Raw genomic sequence first — 14,895 nt, forward strand, 5'->3', positions numbered from 1 at the left:
AGGCTACGTTCTATAGGAGTTGACGTGGAGAGGCAGCAAAAGCTTCATAGAGTAGAGAAAACTCGTGCTGGATCTTGTAGAATAGACAGGCTTTGTAGAGGTGGAGATGGAGAAGGCCACTGAAGAAGGAGGAGAAGCAAGAACAAAATTAGAAATTGCACTGGAGGTACTTTGGAACAATTGATGGAGTTTAAAGAGAGCAGAAACAGGAATTTACAACTGGGTTGTTACCTTCCTTCTCTCATTTGTCCTGGTCCTAATTCTAACTTAGCCTGTGGGTACAGTTATTGTAACCCGGTAAAAATAAGAGAAAGACAAGATAAAGTTTAAGGCTATACATAATTTGTTAATTAATGGCAAATCAATTTTTCTGAGTCCTAGTGGAAAGAAAGAAAAACTATGATGTTCAAGAGTTCTCTGCTGTAAGCACAGATAGCAGCCAATGAGGTAGATATTATTACCTTTCATTTTACGATCAGGACGAAGAGAGTCAGGAAGTTTAAGACTGAAAAACCTTGCAAGGTCTTACTATCCCTGTGTTCCAGGTGAAGTTCAGAAATGTTAAATGACTTATGAAATGTATCACGGCTTTCTCGTGGTTGAGCCAGGACTCGAGCAAAGGTCTCTGGATTCCTAGTCCTTTGCTCCTTTCCCTCCACAGCCACTGCGTCAGACAATTGCAGGCACACAGCCTTCACTTTCCCTTCCTCAGGAGGAAGACACTGCTGAGGATTGTGTTTGCATTTTACAGATTCCATCTCACGAATTAAAAATGCTGAGGTGGTCAACTGTTATCAATTCTATGTTTCCCAGTAATGTTTAACCTTAAGTTAGAAAAAAAAAATCTAAGAGATAAAACAGCATGTTATCTGGCCAGTCCATTCCACCCCCAGTGGTTATAATTTCAGAACACTTCTGAATTCCTTCTCCGTGGCTATGCTTTAGGAGAGGAGCAGACAGCTCTTTGCCAGGGTCAGATTTCAGATTCTCATCTATTGGTGGCAATACCACCACCAGATTCTTCTTTGAAGTCAACTTTTGAGATCTTCCTTAAGTACACCTTGGTGTCTGAAGATTCGCACAAGTGCCTCTGGTAATCATTTTCTTCAGGGAATCACAGCCTCTCCTCTCAGCAAAGCATCCACTGTACTGAACTTTGCTTTTGAAAACGTCTTCTTCCTGATACCTCATTGAAAGAAGCTCTCTGGTGTCATACTTTCCAGTATGGAGGCGAAGAACTTTGCAATTTGGGATTATGTTGTATTTGCAGCCCTCTTTTTGGTTTCCTCTGGAATTGGGGTGTTCTTTGCCATTAAGGAGAGGAAAAAGGCAACTTCCCGAGAGTTCCTGGTTGGGGGAAGGCAAATGAGCTTTGGCCCTGTCGCCTTGTCTCTGACAGCCAGCTTCATGTCAGCTGTCACGGTCCTGGGGACCCCTTCTGAAGTCTACCGCTTTGGGGCATCCTTCATAATCTTCTTCATTGCTTACCTATTTGTCATCATCTTAACATCAGAGCTCTTTCTCCCTGTGTTCTACAGATCTGGTATCACCAGCACTTATGAGGTAAGATGATTTCTCCATTCTTCTCTGTTTTGTTTTGTTTTTTCTCATCCTCTTGATGGTAGCACCTGGTAGTTGAAGAACACTCACTGATTTTCAGGACAATTACACATTATGAGAAAGACATTAAAAGGGTTTTTTTTTAAAAAGCCTAAGCTTTGGAGAGAGACATATCTATTTTCCCATCTATAGAAAGAAAATAATGATGACAATCCCACAGGGCTATTTTAATGATTAAATGAGAACCTCTATGTAAGCACTTAATGTATGGTCTCATTTGTAGGAGGCTTGCAATAAAGAGGGCTGACGTTATTTTTTATTATTATGAACATCATCATTCTGAAAAGCAAACAGAACATCTATCATGAATATGGCAATTTTCCAGCTAAGAAAATTGAGATACAGATAAATGACCTAGTTAAGATTTTTGAATAGTAAAGTGACCTGAGAACCTAATTTTTTCTGTATCTCTACTTAGTGGCCTTTCTATCAGAGAGTAGAGGGCATTTTAATACAAATTATAATAAGACTCTAATTTTTAATGAGGGAATGGAAATATTTTTGAAAAATACAAAACATATTTTAACAGGAAGGAACTGCTAAATAATACAAATATGGGAATTATTTAATGAGAGGGAAATGAGATAATGCTGTTTTGGCTTTACAATGATTCTCAATGAAGACATCATGTTCAAAATTGAATTTGCATGCTCAATATAGAAGTGTGATAAAAAATAAGTTTCTATTAATAAGGTGTTTATTTTCATTATCCGGCATCATTCCTACTAAGTCACTGCAGAAGACTCAAAAGAGACCTATTTTTTTTTTTTTAATCTGTATGCTAAATGACTATGAAACATTATTCTAGCCTTCAAAAGCCACTCAAGCAAATGAACACTTTTTAGGAACTCTTAAAAAATATTATTGATTCCACAGTTTTACGGAATGTAATTTTTATGACTATACTCAGTAAATATTCATTAAGCATCTACTCTTAAGATACTTAAAAAGGCACTCTTCTTTTTTTCCATTTATTTATTTATTTATTTATTTATTTATTTATTTATTTATGAGATGGGGCTTTTGCTATGTTGCCCGGGCTGTTCTCAAACTCCTGGGCTCAAGTGATTCTCCTGAATCAACCTCCCAAGTGTCTGGGACTACAGGAGTTTGCCACCACGCCCAGCTTGTTCTAGGCATTGTCGTAGCCCTAGGCATAAAGCATTGCACCAAGTTCCTGCTCTCATGGAGCTTACTTCATAGCAGAGAAGGGCAGTCAATAAACATATACTGTGTAAGAAAATTATAATACAAACGTATATGGTATTTAACTAGGTGTTAAGTACTTCTGTAAGTTCCTTATGTGTGTTAAGTCATTTGGCCTTAAAACAATCTTTTTTAGATAGGTACTGTCACCTCCTTTTAACAGACTAGAAAACTGAGGCATATAGAATTAAGTAACTTGCTAAGTGACATAAAGCTAGCAAGTAACAGTTTTTCAAACCAGGCAGTCTACCTTTATATATCATATGCTAAATAACTATGCTATCCCATCCTACAAAAAAAAAAAAAAAAAAAAATGGAGAAAAAGTAAAGTAAATAGGATGAGATAGAGAGGAGGAATGCTGGTATGAGTGGAGAATGTCCATATTCATATATTCATAGACAGTGATCATATGAAACCTCAAGAAAAAAAGGACATCTAAATGGAGACTGGAAGAAAGCAAATAATTGCACCAGACAAGGGAAGTACATCTCAGGCTGAAGGAGTCACAGATGCAAAGGCCCTAGAAAAGGAATGTGACTGACATGTTGAAGGACAGCATAGAAATCAGTGTGCTTGGAGAAGACAGAACAAAGGGGACAATGGTAAAAGATAAGATCAAAGAGTTGGGAGTGCCGAGTTACATACAGCAGGGGTCTCAGGGGGCTGGTGCCACACAGTGGGAGTAATTGGGATATTTGTAGGCTATTTGGTTGTCACAATGATTAGGGGTCACCACCAATGTTTAGGGAGTTGAGGGCAGAGACATCAGATGTCTTTCAGTGTGTAAAGACACACATACAATGAGTAATTTCACTCTGCACTGCATGATATTTTAAGGCTGTAATGCTCAAAAACTACTGCACATAATAATATTACCTTAGTACATAGTAACTTTACAATAAAAAGTTATACACACACAATAAATGAGTACATTTTCCAGAAATTAAATGAAATTAAAACATTATCTTAAAATTATTGAACAATTTACTTACTTTGAGCAATCTGTCTATTCCATACATGCTGCTCAATTCATGGTTTTAGTAAAATGACTCAGTTACTGTAAAAACAACTAAACCAATTGCAATTATGTAACTGAGGAGATTTGATTCTCTTTTTAAATCAATAAATTAGTACAAGTATTGAAAATATAAGGACTTGATTGAATTTAATTTACTAAATTGTTTTCAAAATATTTGCTATTTTTGCCTCTACATGTTTTTAACTTTTTAGTGACCTAATAGTAAGTAATCCAGAGTGTGTAAAGTAGACATAAGGTTATTTTGAGATTACCTCTTGTTTTATAAAAATTGGCATTATGGCATGCAAGTTAAAAGTATGGACTCTAGGTCAGGCGTGGTGGCTCACGTCTGTAATCCCAGTACTTTGGGAGGCCGAGTTGGGGGATCACCTGAGGTCAGGAGTTCGAGACTAGCCTAGCCAACATGGCAAAGCCCCATCTCTACTAAAAAAAAAAAAAAAAAAAAAAAAAAAAAAACACCCACAAAATTAGTCAGGCATGTTGGCATGCCTAATCCCAGCTACTCGAGAGGCTGAGGCATGAGAATCACTTGAACCTGGGAGGTTGCAGTGAACTGCCGAGATCCACTGCACTCCAACCTGGGCAACAGAGTGAGACTCTGTCTTTAAAAAAAAATAAAAAAGAGTATGGACCTACACTCTGTTGACTTGACTTTCAATGTTAGCTCTGCTACTTGCTAGCTGCATGACTTTGGCGTAAACTACTTAACTTTTGTATACCTGGTTTTCACATGTGTAAAATAGTGGTAATAAAAACATCTATCTCAAAGGATGTCTGTGAGGAGTAAATGATGTATTGTAAACAAATACGTTTAACAGAGCCTGGCAAATAGTAAATACTATGTAAGAGTGTTGCATTATTATGATTATTGTTGTTGTTGCTATCTTCAAATGTATACCGCTTAGTCTGTCTGTAGTATCTTAAGCTTCTGTTTCTTTCTGCAGCCTCCATTCTCTAGTAGTTATTGAAAGATACGCTTTCTAGGGTCTTTTTAAATGCCAAAGATTGAAAGAGGTGGAATCTCTTTATCCACCCTGTGAACTTTGGCCAGTTTTGAGACTTGCTTTGACCACTAGAATGTAGCCAAAGTGATGTTCTGTGAGCTTGGAGCCTGGGCCTTATGAGCCTTGTAGCTTCTGCTTTTGTCGTCTTGGGATGCTGCCCTGATACTGCTGTCTAAGGAAGCTAGCATAGCTGATCTAGCTTCAGGAGTAGCAGTGGACACATAGAGAACAGAGATACCCAGCCAACAGCCAATACATGTTACCAGACCTGTGAGTGAGGCCATCTCAGACCTCTCTCCATTGATCTTCCAAGTTACTGAAGCTACATGAGAGTCCTGATGAAACCAGAGAGATCACCCAGTCTGTCCTCAGAGTTACGAGAAATAATAAGTTTTTGGTTTTTGAGCCTATGAGTTTGGGGGTAGGTGTTATATAGCAATAGCCAACTGATTTAAATGCCTTGATATGCAGTGGGATTTCAAGACTAAGATATGCCATCTGCGCTACTTTATCACTATCCTGTCACAAGTCAAAGCATAGGGAATTCTTCTCACCCTCAAGTGATAATTTAGGCTTATCTAGTTTGCAATATCATATATTTTCATTATGTCAATTGTACAGTTTATTATTAGTCTCATAATATTATCTTCACTTTAAAGTTATTTCCTTCCTTCTCTTATCATACACTAATAAATCCAGTTTGTTATTATTTACCTAATTTAATATTGGCTTATAGGCCAATGCCTACCTGTTCTCTCATTTTTTCTTGGACTTCTTGGCTTCTGAACTACTTACTTCTCTTCAATTTCAAATTTTCTTTATGATAATGCCCAGGCTACTACTTCACTGTGTTTTCTTGTACAGTGGTTTCTGAGCATTTATACATTACACACTTTTTTAAGGTAAAATGCTTTCCTTTTAGTTCTTTAAATAACAGTGGCGGTATTTTAGTAATTATATTTATATTTTGAGAAATTCAATGTTTATCTATAAGATATTATTGAATACTATTTCAACAGAGTAAATGGTGCTATATAATATTTGTTGTAAAAGAGATATTTAGGGTCTGAACCAACATCATGGGGCCTCTTAGGTCATCATAGGGATTAGCTTTTACTTTAGAAATGATGGGTTATTACAGTGTTTGGGAAGAGAAGTGACATGATGGGATTTGTATGTTAAGAGGATTACTCTAACTAGATATTAAGAATAATTATAGGGTTTTTACTGCTGAATCGGGGAGGTAATTGGGAGTGTACTTACATAATCTGAGCAAGAGATGATAGTAATAGGGTGGTAAGAGAGGATGAATGCAAGTAAATTTGTTTTGAAAGTGGGGGGCAAGCACCCAGATTTCTTTTATGAATTGGATGTGGGGAGGGAGAGAGAGGAGTAAAGGCTGGTTCTATGTTATTTGGGCTCAAATCAACCTGAAAAGTAGAGTTGGTATTTCCTGAGATGGAAAAGAGTATGGCTGGATCAAGTTTGGGGTTCTGAAAATAATCCATCATAATGTTGGTCAATGTCACCTCAGGTATTTTTATAAGCAAGCACGAAGCATGCAACTTCTCTGTTGCGTTTTTACTTTTGACAATAGGAATAGCTTATATATACACCAAAGTTGACAACTGAATGAAGTAGTGAATACATTGAAAGGAAAAGTGGATAAATTATTTCAGATATCGAAGTATGCAGTTGGAATAGTCTTTCTTCTTTCACAGATGAGAATCCTGAAGCATAGATCATAGAGTGAGATGCCAGCAAATATCAAACTGGAATTCAAGGAGCCTGATTTCTGATCAGGTCTTTGTTCATATAGCTTTTCCCCAGTACTGTCTTTGTAATTTTACTGGGTTGACTGAATTGAGTGGAACTTAACTGAGATGTGAAAACCATTTATTTTTTTCAAGATTCCTATAGCAATATCCTCATGGCTTTACTGTTTTTCAGGATTCATTGCCCCTTAGGTTTTCCAGAATTCCTCGTGCCACCCAGTACCAAAGCTAATGCTACAGGTTTTTGGTTTTAGTTACACCTCCCCACTTCTAGTGCCAATCTTTGTATTCATGGTTATCTATCGCTATGTAGTATACTACCCCAAAATAAATGTCTCAAAATAACAATTTTATCTTCTTACGATCCTGCAGATTAGCAATTTTGCCTGGCTCAGATGGGCCCCATAAAATTGTGCTGGTCTCACTTGGGACCATCTCTGTGACTTCCATAAGATAGCAAGTTGGCTAGCAGCTTGCTGGCCTAGGGGAATGCAAATGAGACAGCTTGTCCTTGTTACCTTTAGTCTCATCCTCTTGTAGGCTATCCTGAGTTCTTTATGTGATGGAAAAGAGTTCCTCTCAGAGAGAGAGCACACCTCATTACAGAAGCATTTTCAAAATGTTTACTTGCATTATATTTACTAGAAATGTCTCTGTCTTAAGTTGCATTCTACTAGAAGCAGATCCTGAAACATGGATTTGAATGCAAGTTTATTTGGGGGGAAGTGATTCTAGTAAGCGTTGATAGACAAGTGGCAACGTGAGACATAGAAGAAAAAGATGCCAATAAAAAATGTAATTTTGAGCAGGTTACCACTGTGAACAACTGGGGTTCAATCCAACTGGGGATCTCTAAGAGACAATATAAAGCATGTCTCAGGATTGTCCTCACTGAAAGGCAAAAAGCCAGGGTATTTTGTTTCCAACTCCATTTAGTCATTGGCTGAGTACCAATGGTAACACCTGCAAGCCTTTCTGATCTGCCCTATGGCCTTGTGCAAAGGCTCAGAACACTCTCAAGCAGATAATCTCAGGCACATTTAGATGCCATCAACATGCACTGGAACAGTGAATGCCAATAAACTATGGGTGTTGCACCCTCCGTGACCACAGCAGTCATTAAATCCTACTATAGCTCTAGTTCTGTACTTGGCATTATCATACCTCCCACCATTTGATCCATACAACATCCACTTTTAGAAGATAAAATCATGGCTTAGTGGCAGAAAATAGTCTTCCCAAGGGCACAAGATTTGAACCTAAGTTGTCTTCACCACAAACATTTCGCAGTGTTTTCTATCTTACGATATTTGAGACCGCTGACTCCTCACTGACTTCCCTTCCTCTGTAATATTTTCCTTATGTCTGGTGCCCTCATTCACATATTCACTGGAGTATACATTCTGGTTCACAGAATGTATCATCTGAAGGGAGGGCCTGAAAATACGGCGGTTTTCTACCTCAGGTTTGGGAGAATCTGGCAGGATAAATTCAGAATGTGAGTTAGTATAAAATGGAATCACAGTTCTGCCAAATGTCCTTTGTTTCAAAGAAGGGCCCATTGTAAGCCATGAAACATTTATCTATTGTTTCTAGGGAAAGGATAACTCGGTTGTCAATCCTTGATTTAATCAAAGTGAATTTTTTAAATTCAGAAAAAAAGAACTACTATCAAGTAGAAACTACTAGCAAGAAATTTAATCCTCAAGCCAATTGATACTTTAAAACTTTATTTTGTTTTTTCAATACATGTTTATTATAAACTGAAAGACACGTATTAATGTCTTCTAGAATACTTACTGAGAAAAACCTTTCCTTACCTCCAAAACAGCAAATCAAATCCTACTATTTAGTAAGTTCACAGCTACTTTTAGCTGTGAACATATCACAATTGAACATACCACAATTGCAACTTTACTTTTATTAGTATAAATATGTGTTAATAGTCACTTCATCTAATCTGTAAGATCCTCTATGGTATGGACTATATCATATTTACTTATCATTTTGTGTCAGAATGCAATATGTAAAGCAGGTAACAAATATTCATTGAATGAATGAATATGTAAATGAAAAAGATAAAAATGAATAAAAGAGAACAGTACTTGTATATATCAGGGATAGTAAATGTGGTAGGCTGAAAACAGCATACCTTCCCCAATATATATCCAGGTGTAATCTCTGAAAGCTGTGAATATTACTTAAATGTTTTTTTTGTTTCAAAGGGATTACTGCAAATGTGATTAAAGGATTTTGAGGTGAGAAAGTTGTCTTGGGTTATCCAGAGAGGCTATATATAAATACAATCACATATATCCTTATATGAGGGAGGTAGCGGGAAATTTGACAGGCAAAAGAAAAGGCAATATAACTATAAAGGCAGAAATTGGAGTGATGGTAACCAGAAGCTAAGGACTGCCAGCAGCCACTAACAGCAGGAAGGCAGGAAGCTGAGTTTTCCTTAGAGCCTCGTGTAGGAGCCTCCTGCTCACACTTTGATTTTGACCCAGTGAAATTGATTTTTAACTTTTGGTTTTCAGTACCGAGAGGTAATAAATTTCTGTTGTTTCAAAACAACAAATTGGTGCCAATTAATTTATACAGTATTAATAATAAACTAATACAGTGAGATAATCAAGTTCAACACCAAAATACAAGATAGCAACTGATAACCACAAAAAAGTCTTAGTATTAGTGCCATATGAGCTCAGAGGATGAAGTATGATCAGGGCCAGGAATAGCAATTGGGCTAATGCTTTCATCTATGATCTAAGCCTTGAGTTTCTCACCTGTGAAAGAAGAAAGGACTATTTCAACTGCATAATTCTATATCTAAAAGAACGTATTTACTTTTCCTTCCGTCTATTGACAGATGACTAAGACTTTGTGAAATTTGGGGAGAGTGGCTCTTATATTGAGAGTTCTGCCTAAACAAAGGAAAGGTCTGAAAAAGCACAAAACATGTTAGCTGAATGATAAACAATAATTGCATGTGGAGAATAAATTATGTGAAGGTTAGTGATATGATTTAAGAAAGGGAGGGTGTGGGTCCGACAATGGAAGGTTTGGAATATCAAGCCTGGGATATGAACTTTGTTTTGTCAATGATAGAGAATCATTGAAGAATTTGAGAAAAAGAGCAACAGGATCAGAGCTCTGCTTTAAAAGAATTGATATGGGAGATATGTGGTTGATAGGATGAGTGGGCAAAGATTGGTATTAGGGAGATCAATTGGGGTGCTACAACAGCAATCCAGAAAAGAGAAAATAAAAGATTGAACTAAATTTGGGGCAGCAGGGATATAAAAGGAAACAATGGCTTCAGTGGGTCTGCTAGGAAGACTTTTGGGCAGAAAGTCAATAGAGTTGAATTTTTATTCAAACAACCCACTTCTCTTCTCTGACCATCATGAGAAACATGAACAAAAATTGAATTTCAATAGATCTTTGACTTTTAACAATCCATGCTTTTTCATTCCTGTTGCTTCTAAGGATACATATCATAAAATCAAATTAAAGTACAAAGCACAACAGACGATATACCAAGATAAAAAGGACTTTCTTAGCAGCTCTTATCTAAACCTCACTGACTCTGCATGTCTTTCTGTTTCCTTTAGTACTTACAACTACGATTCAACAAACCAGTTCGCTATGCTGCCACAGTCATCTACATTGTACAGACGGTAAGGGGTCATGGCTGCTGCAGATGTGGAAACTATGAGGTTACTAGATACAGGTTTGTTTATTTTGGGGGCAATAAACTTAGCTAAAGGACATTTAATACTCAGAAGACACTACTTTCTTCCAAAGATAGCACTTTTAATCTGTACTAAAAATAAGCAAATGTATATTGTATGCCACAAAGGGAAAAAAAGCCATCTGTGTGTGTGTGTATAAACCACCCACATTTTCTTAACATGTATTTCACTGCTGTTTAACCTGTACCAGTTGCTCTAAGTTAGATATGAAATGGTCTGGTAAATAGGGTTTTTCTTTCTTTCTTTTTTTCTTGTTTGTTTTTAACCATTAACTGAGTTGAAGCAGAAATACCTATTTTACTGAAAGTCATTTTAAGACAATATTCCCAGCGAATACTCCTACTTGCCTCTCTTCTCTCTTATGAACTCCTTTCACACCCTCCCAGCTTTGGGATGTCTTCATGCTGCTCCAAATTTGCCCATGGCACAGCATTGGTACACTTCCTACTACTCACCAAGTGCTTTCTGCTAGAAGATAAGCTTCTTCCCTCTTTTTAATCGAAACTCCCACTCACTGACTGAAGAATTTAGGCAAGAAAATAGGAGGAAAACCATGCTCATTTACCTGCCCATAGATATTTGCCTTTTAAACCCCTAACATGAATCTCTGCATGGTGAAATTCCAAATAGAAACTGGAGAAACTGGACCTATTTCCAGCAGGGTGGTGGTTGCACTTCTGGGAATTAGAAGATATATTCATTATGGAGATCACCCATGTTGTTAGTCTTCCCAGCACAGTACTTTTTTTTCCCTCACAGATTCTTTTTATCTCACCTCTAAATTCCGTATTTCAGTAAACTGCTAAAATATGCTTCTGTTCCTTAGTAAAGCTTCTCATGATGTCAGTAGAGAGTACATTGTGATGCGTGTATCAGGAAAATGGGTAGAAGGAAGATGAATCAAAACTTAAGTAAGTCTATTTTTATATCCCTTAGAGATATACAAAATATAACCATAGTATCTCAAAATTAGTAGCAATTTTGAAAACCCAACTCTCTTCCTCCATCTAATGATTACATCCCCTCTACAAACTACTGATAGTGGTGAGCAACTTCAAAATTAGAGTGGACGGGAATGCAATGTTTGGTGAACAAGTTGAAGAGAATACAACTCTAACATCAATAAAGAACTTTCCAGGCAGTTTTCCTTTCTATGTCACTTTCGCACTGCCAACCTGATTCTTGTTTCTCTACCAGATTCTCTACACAGGAGTGGTGGTGTATGCTCCTGCCCTGGCACTCAATCAAGGTAAGTTATCAACATTCCCTTGGCACATTTTACCATTTTTATGCCTGAATTCTAACCTTGGAGAATTATAAATAAAATACTTTGTTGGGGAGATATTCTTCTGGTTAGGGGATTCTGAATTACTATTAGGAGTCATGACATAAAGCTCTAAATATTGATTAAACTTTGAAAATAATGCAAACAATTAATTACTTGGTTTTGACTCATATACTTCTAGACACCAATTTTGATTGCTTTTGCTTGTTTGGGATTTGGTTTTGGTTTTTAAATCATTGGAATTGTGGAAGTTTTGGTATTGTATATGTTGCTAAGTATGGTCATCTATAATATATGGACTTCAGTGATCTCATGAAGTAGATAATCTCAGTATAAGAGTAAAGCTTGCTTGTAATAGTTACACTAAAATATATAGTTTGTTCTTTCAAAATAATAGAATCCTATAAACAAAAAGGAAAGAAATAAAAGTCAAAGTAAACTTCACAATGACGCCTGCCATATTGAAAGTCCTCAATATTCCATTTAATTGGGCTATGTGCTTATATTGAGAAATATTAACCTCAGAGTCAGTGAGGGTTAGATAAGAGCTGACAAGAAAGTCCTTTTTATCTTGATATTCCTCTGAGTTTTGTGCTTTGGACTTGTAATCTGATTTTATGATATGTATTCTTAGAAGCAACAGGAATAAAAAAGCATGGATTGTTAAAAGTCAAAGATCACTGGTAGTTAGAGAAATGCAAATCAAAAACACAATGAGATACCATCTCATGCCAATTAGAATGGCGATCATTAAAAAGTCGGGAAACAACAGATGTGGGAGAGGATGTAGAGAAATAGGAATGCTTTTACATTGTTGGTGGGAGTGTAAATTAGTTCAACCATTATGGAAGACAGTGTGGCGATTCCTCAAGGATCTAGAACCAGAAATATCATTTGACCCAGCATCCCATTACTGGGTATACACCCAAAGGATTATAATCATTTTATTATAAGGACACATGCATACATATGTTTATTGCAGCAGTATTCACAATAGTAAAGACTTGGAACCAACCCAAATGCCCATCAATGATAGACTGGATAAAGAAAATGTGGCACATATACCCCATGGATACTATGCAGCCATAAAAAAGGATGAGTTCATGTCCTCTGCAGGGACATCGATGAAGCTGGAAACCATCATTCTCAGCAAACTATCACAAGGACAGAAAAACAAACACCACATGTTCTCACTCCTAAGTGGGAGTTGAACAAGGAGAACACATGGACACAGGGAGGGGAACATCACACACTGGAGGCCTGTTGAGGGGTAGGGGGCTAGGGGAGGGATAGCATTAGGAGAATTACCTAATGTAGATGATGGGTTTATGGGTGCAGCAAACCGCCACGGCAGATGTGTACCTATATATGCTAGGTACGTTCAATAAAAGGATTGTTTTCCTAGAAAAAAAAAGTCAAAGATCCATTAAAACTCAATTTTTGTTCATGTTTCTCATGATGGTCAGAGAAGAGAAGTGGGTTGTTTGAATAAAAATTCAAGTCTACTGACTTTCTGCCCAACAGTCTTCCTAGTGGAACCTCTAAAGCCATTATTTCCTTTTATATCCCTGCTCATGGATGATGTTTGGGTGATTTCAGAGTACTCAAACTAACTTTGTTGAGAAAAACAGAAACTCAAAAGCAAAACATTTGGATCAAAGATTGGAATCTACAAAATCTTAGGAGGAAAAATTTGACTTAACATTACGTAAAATGTATGGACTAGCTAGAAGTATAAAAATATAACAAAAATAATCTTTCTCAAAGGTGAGAAAATTTAATGAGGGAAAACTCTAATTTGATTTTATTTTTGCCTACAAAGAACACTGATAAAAATATTGTGTCTTTTTCCTCATAAAATTTGCTCTTTAAATTTTTCAAGGAAACTTATTTTAATATATTTTTCTTCTTTCCTAGTGACTGGGTTTGACCTCTGGGGCTCTGTGTTTGCAACAGGAATTGTTTGCACATTCTACTGTACTCTGGTATGTATCTAGCTGTGAAGAAGTATTTAACACTACCTCCTAATATGGGGTAAGGGCACATCTCCAGCAACAGACATCTAATTATAGCGGAATTTGTTATTCCAAAATTAAGCAGAAGTATGTCGGCTTATCTGTCACAGTTTCCTGAGGAAGGTGCTGTTGTTTAAAATTCTTTTCATTATCAACCTTTAAGAGAATTTAATCTCTGCACTCATTCAAGAAAATCATGCCTAAGAAGAAAAAAATCTAATGAAAAAGTCTTCTTGATTAGAGAATAGGTGAACCTATGCTACTTCTGAGAAAATAGTTTACTCATTCATGGCCCTCATAAACCACAGATGACACTTATACTTTACACTTTATACTTCACTGTCTACTGGTTGAGAAATAACAAAATGTACATACAAGTGAGCAATGATGGCTGCTTTTTTATAAACTTGAGAATTTCGCAGCTTGTTTTTGTCTTGTATTTCTGGATAAGCCTGGATTACACTTACCATTTGGCTTTACACATGCTCTGTTTTTAATTAAGGAGCCTGAGTCGTATTGGCAGCATGTTTATGTAATTAATACAATTATATATAGTCTAGTTCAACATTCATTGAGGACCTATTGTTTGCCCATTCCCTGTAACTGTAATCTTTATTCTTCGGAGTCATTTTACCATGTACGACCTATAATTAACCAGTTAAGCATGTGGCAGTGGTTCCCAGACAGTTGAATTCTCTTTCCTTCACTATAGATAAAAATAAAAAAATAATATATTTTCATATAGCAGATAATTCATGTATTTTGGTGTTATGTGCATATCACCTACTCTTTGTAACATCTATTCCGATTATATAACATCCTGATCTCTCTTTTTCATACTTGTAAATTCCATTATTTATTTGCACTTAGTTTTGTCTTCATTTTTAAAAATTTCATTCTCATTACCATAATTCTATTCCAGACACTCAACTCTTCCCAGCTATGCTAAAAAAATAGGATCTTGCTTCTCTTACCTCTAATCTCATGTAATAGATTAGTTGCTCTGAGGTACCTGTCCAGAGAAGGACAGCTAGATGCTGGATATAACAATTTTTAATGCATTGCTTGTCTTGAAAAAGCTATCATAGCTCCCTAAGTAAGTGTTCTTCCCCCAAAACAAAGTAACAAAATAATACAAAACAATTTAAAACATATTAATTATCAGGACTGATATTTGGAAGGAGTGTTGTGG

General features: G+C 36.5%; 1 protein-coding gene across 1 annotated transcript in view; it reads left to right on the plus strand.

Annotated features, from left to right (window-relative positions):
• Nucleotides 1-880: 880 nt before the first annotated feature.
• The window catches only part of SLC5A12 (solute carrier family 5 member 12), a 50,830-nt gene continuing 36,815 nt past the window's right edge, over nt 881-14,895 (plus strand). Inside the window, exons 1-4 of the mRNA XM_005578363.5 lie at nt 881-1,563; nt 10,263-10,328; nt 11,601-11,652; nt 13,606-13,673. Coding sequence (XP_005578420.3) covers nt 1,225-1,563; nt 10,263-10,328; nt 11,601-11,652; nt 13,606-13,673 — 525 coding nt within the window. The 5' untranslated portion in view covers nt 881-1,224. The remainder of the gene's footprint in view (nt 1,564-10,262; nt 10,329-11,600; nt 11,653-13,605; nt 13,674-14,895) is intronic.

The sequence above is a fragment of the Macaca fascicularis genome, chromosome 14 (genome assembly GCF_037993035.2).
Source record: "Macaca fascicularis isolate 582-1 chromosome 14, T2T-MFA8v1.1".
Taxonomy (NCBI): Eukaryota; Metazoa; Chordata; class Mammalia; order Primates; family Cercopithecidae; genus Macaca; species Macaca fascicularis.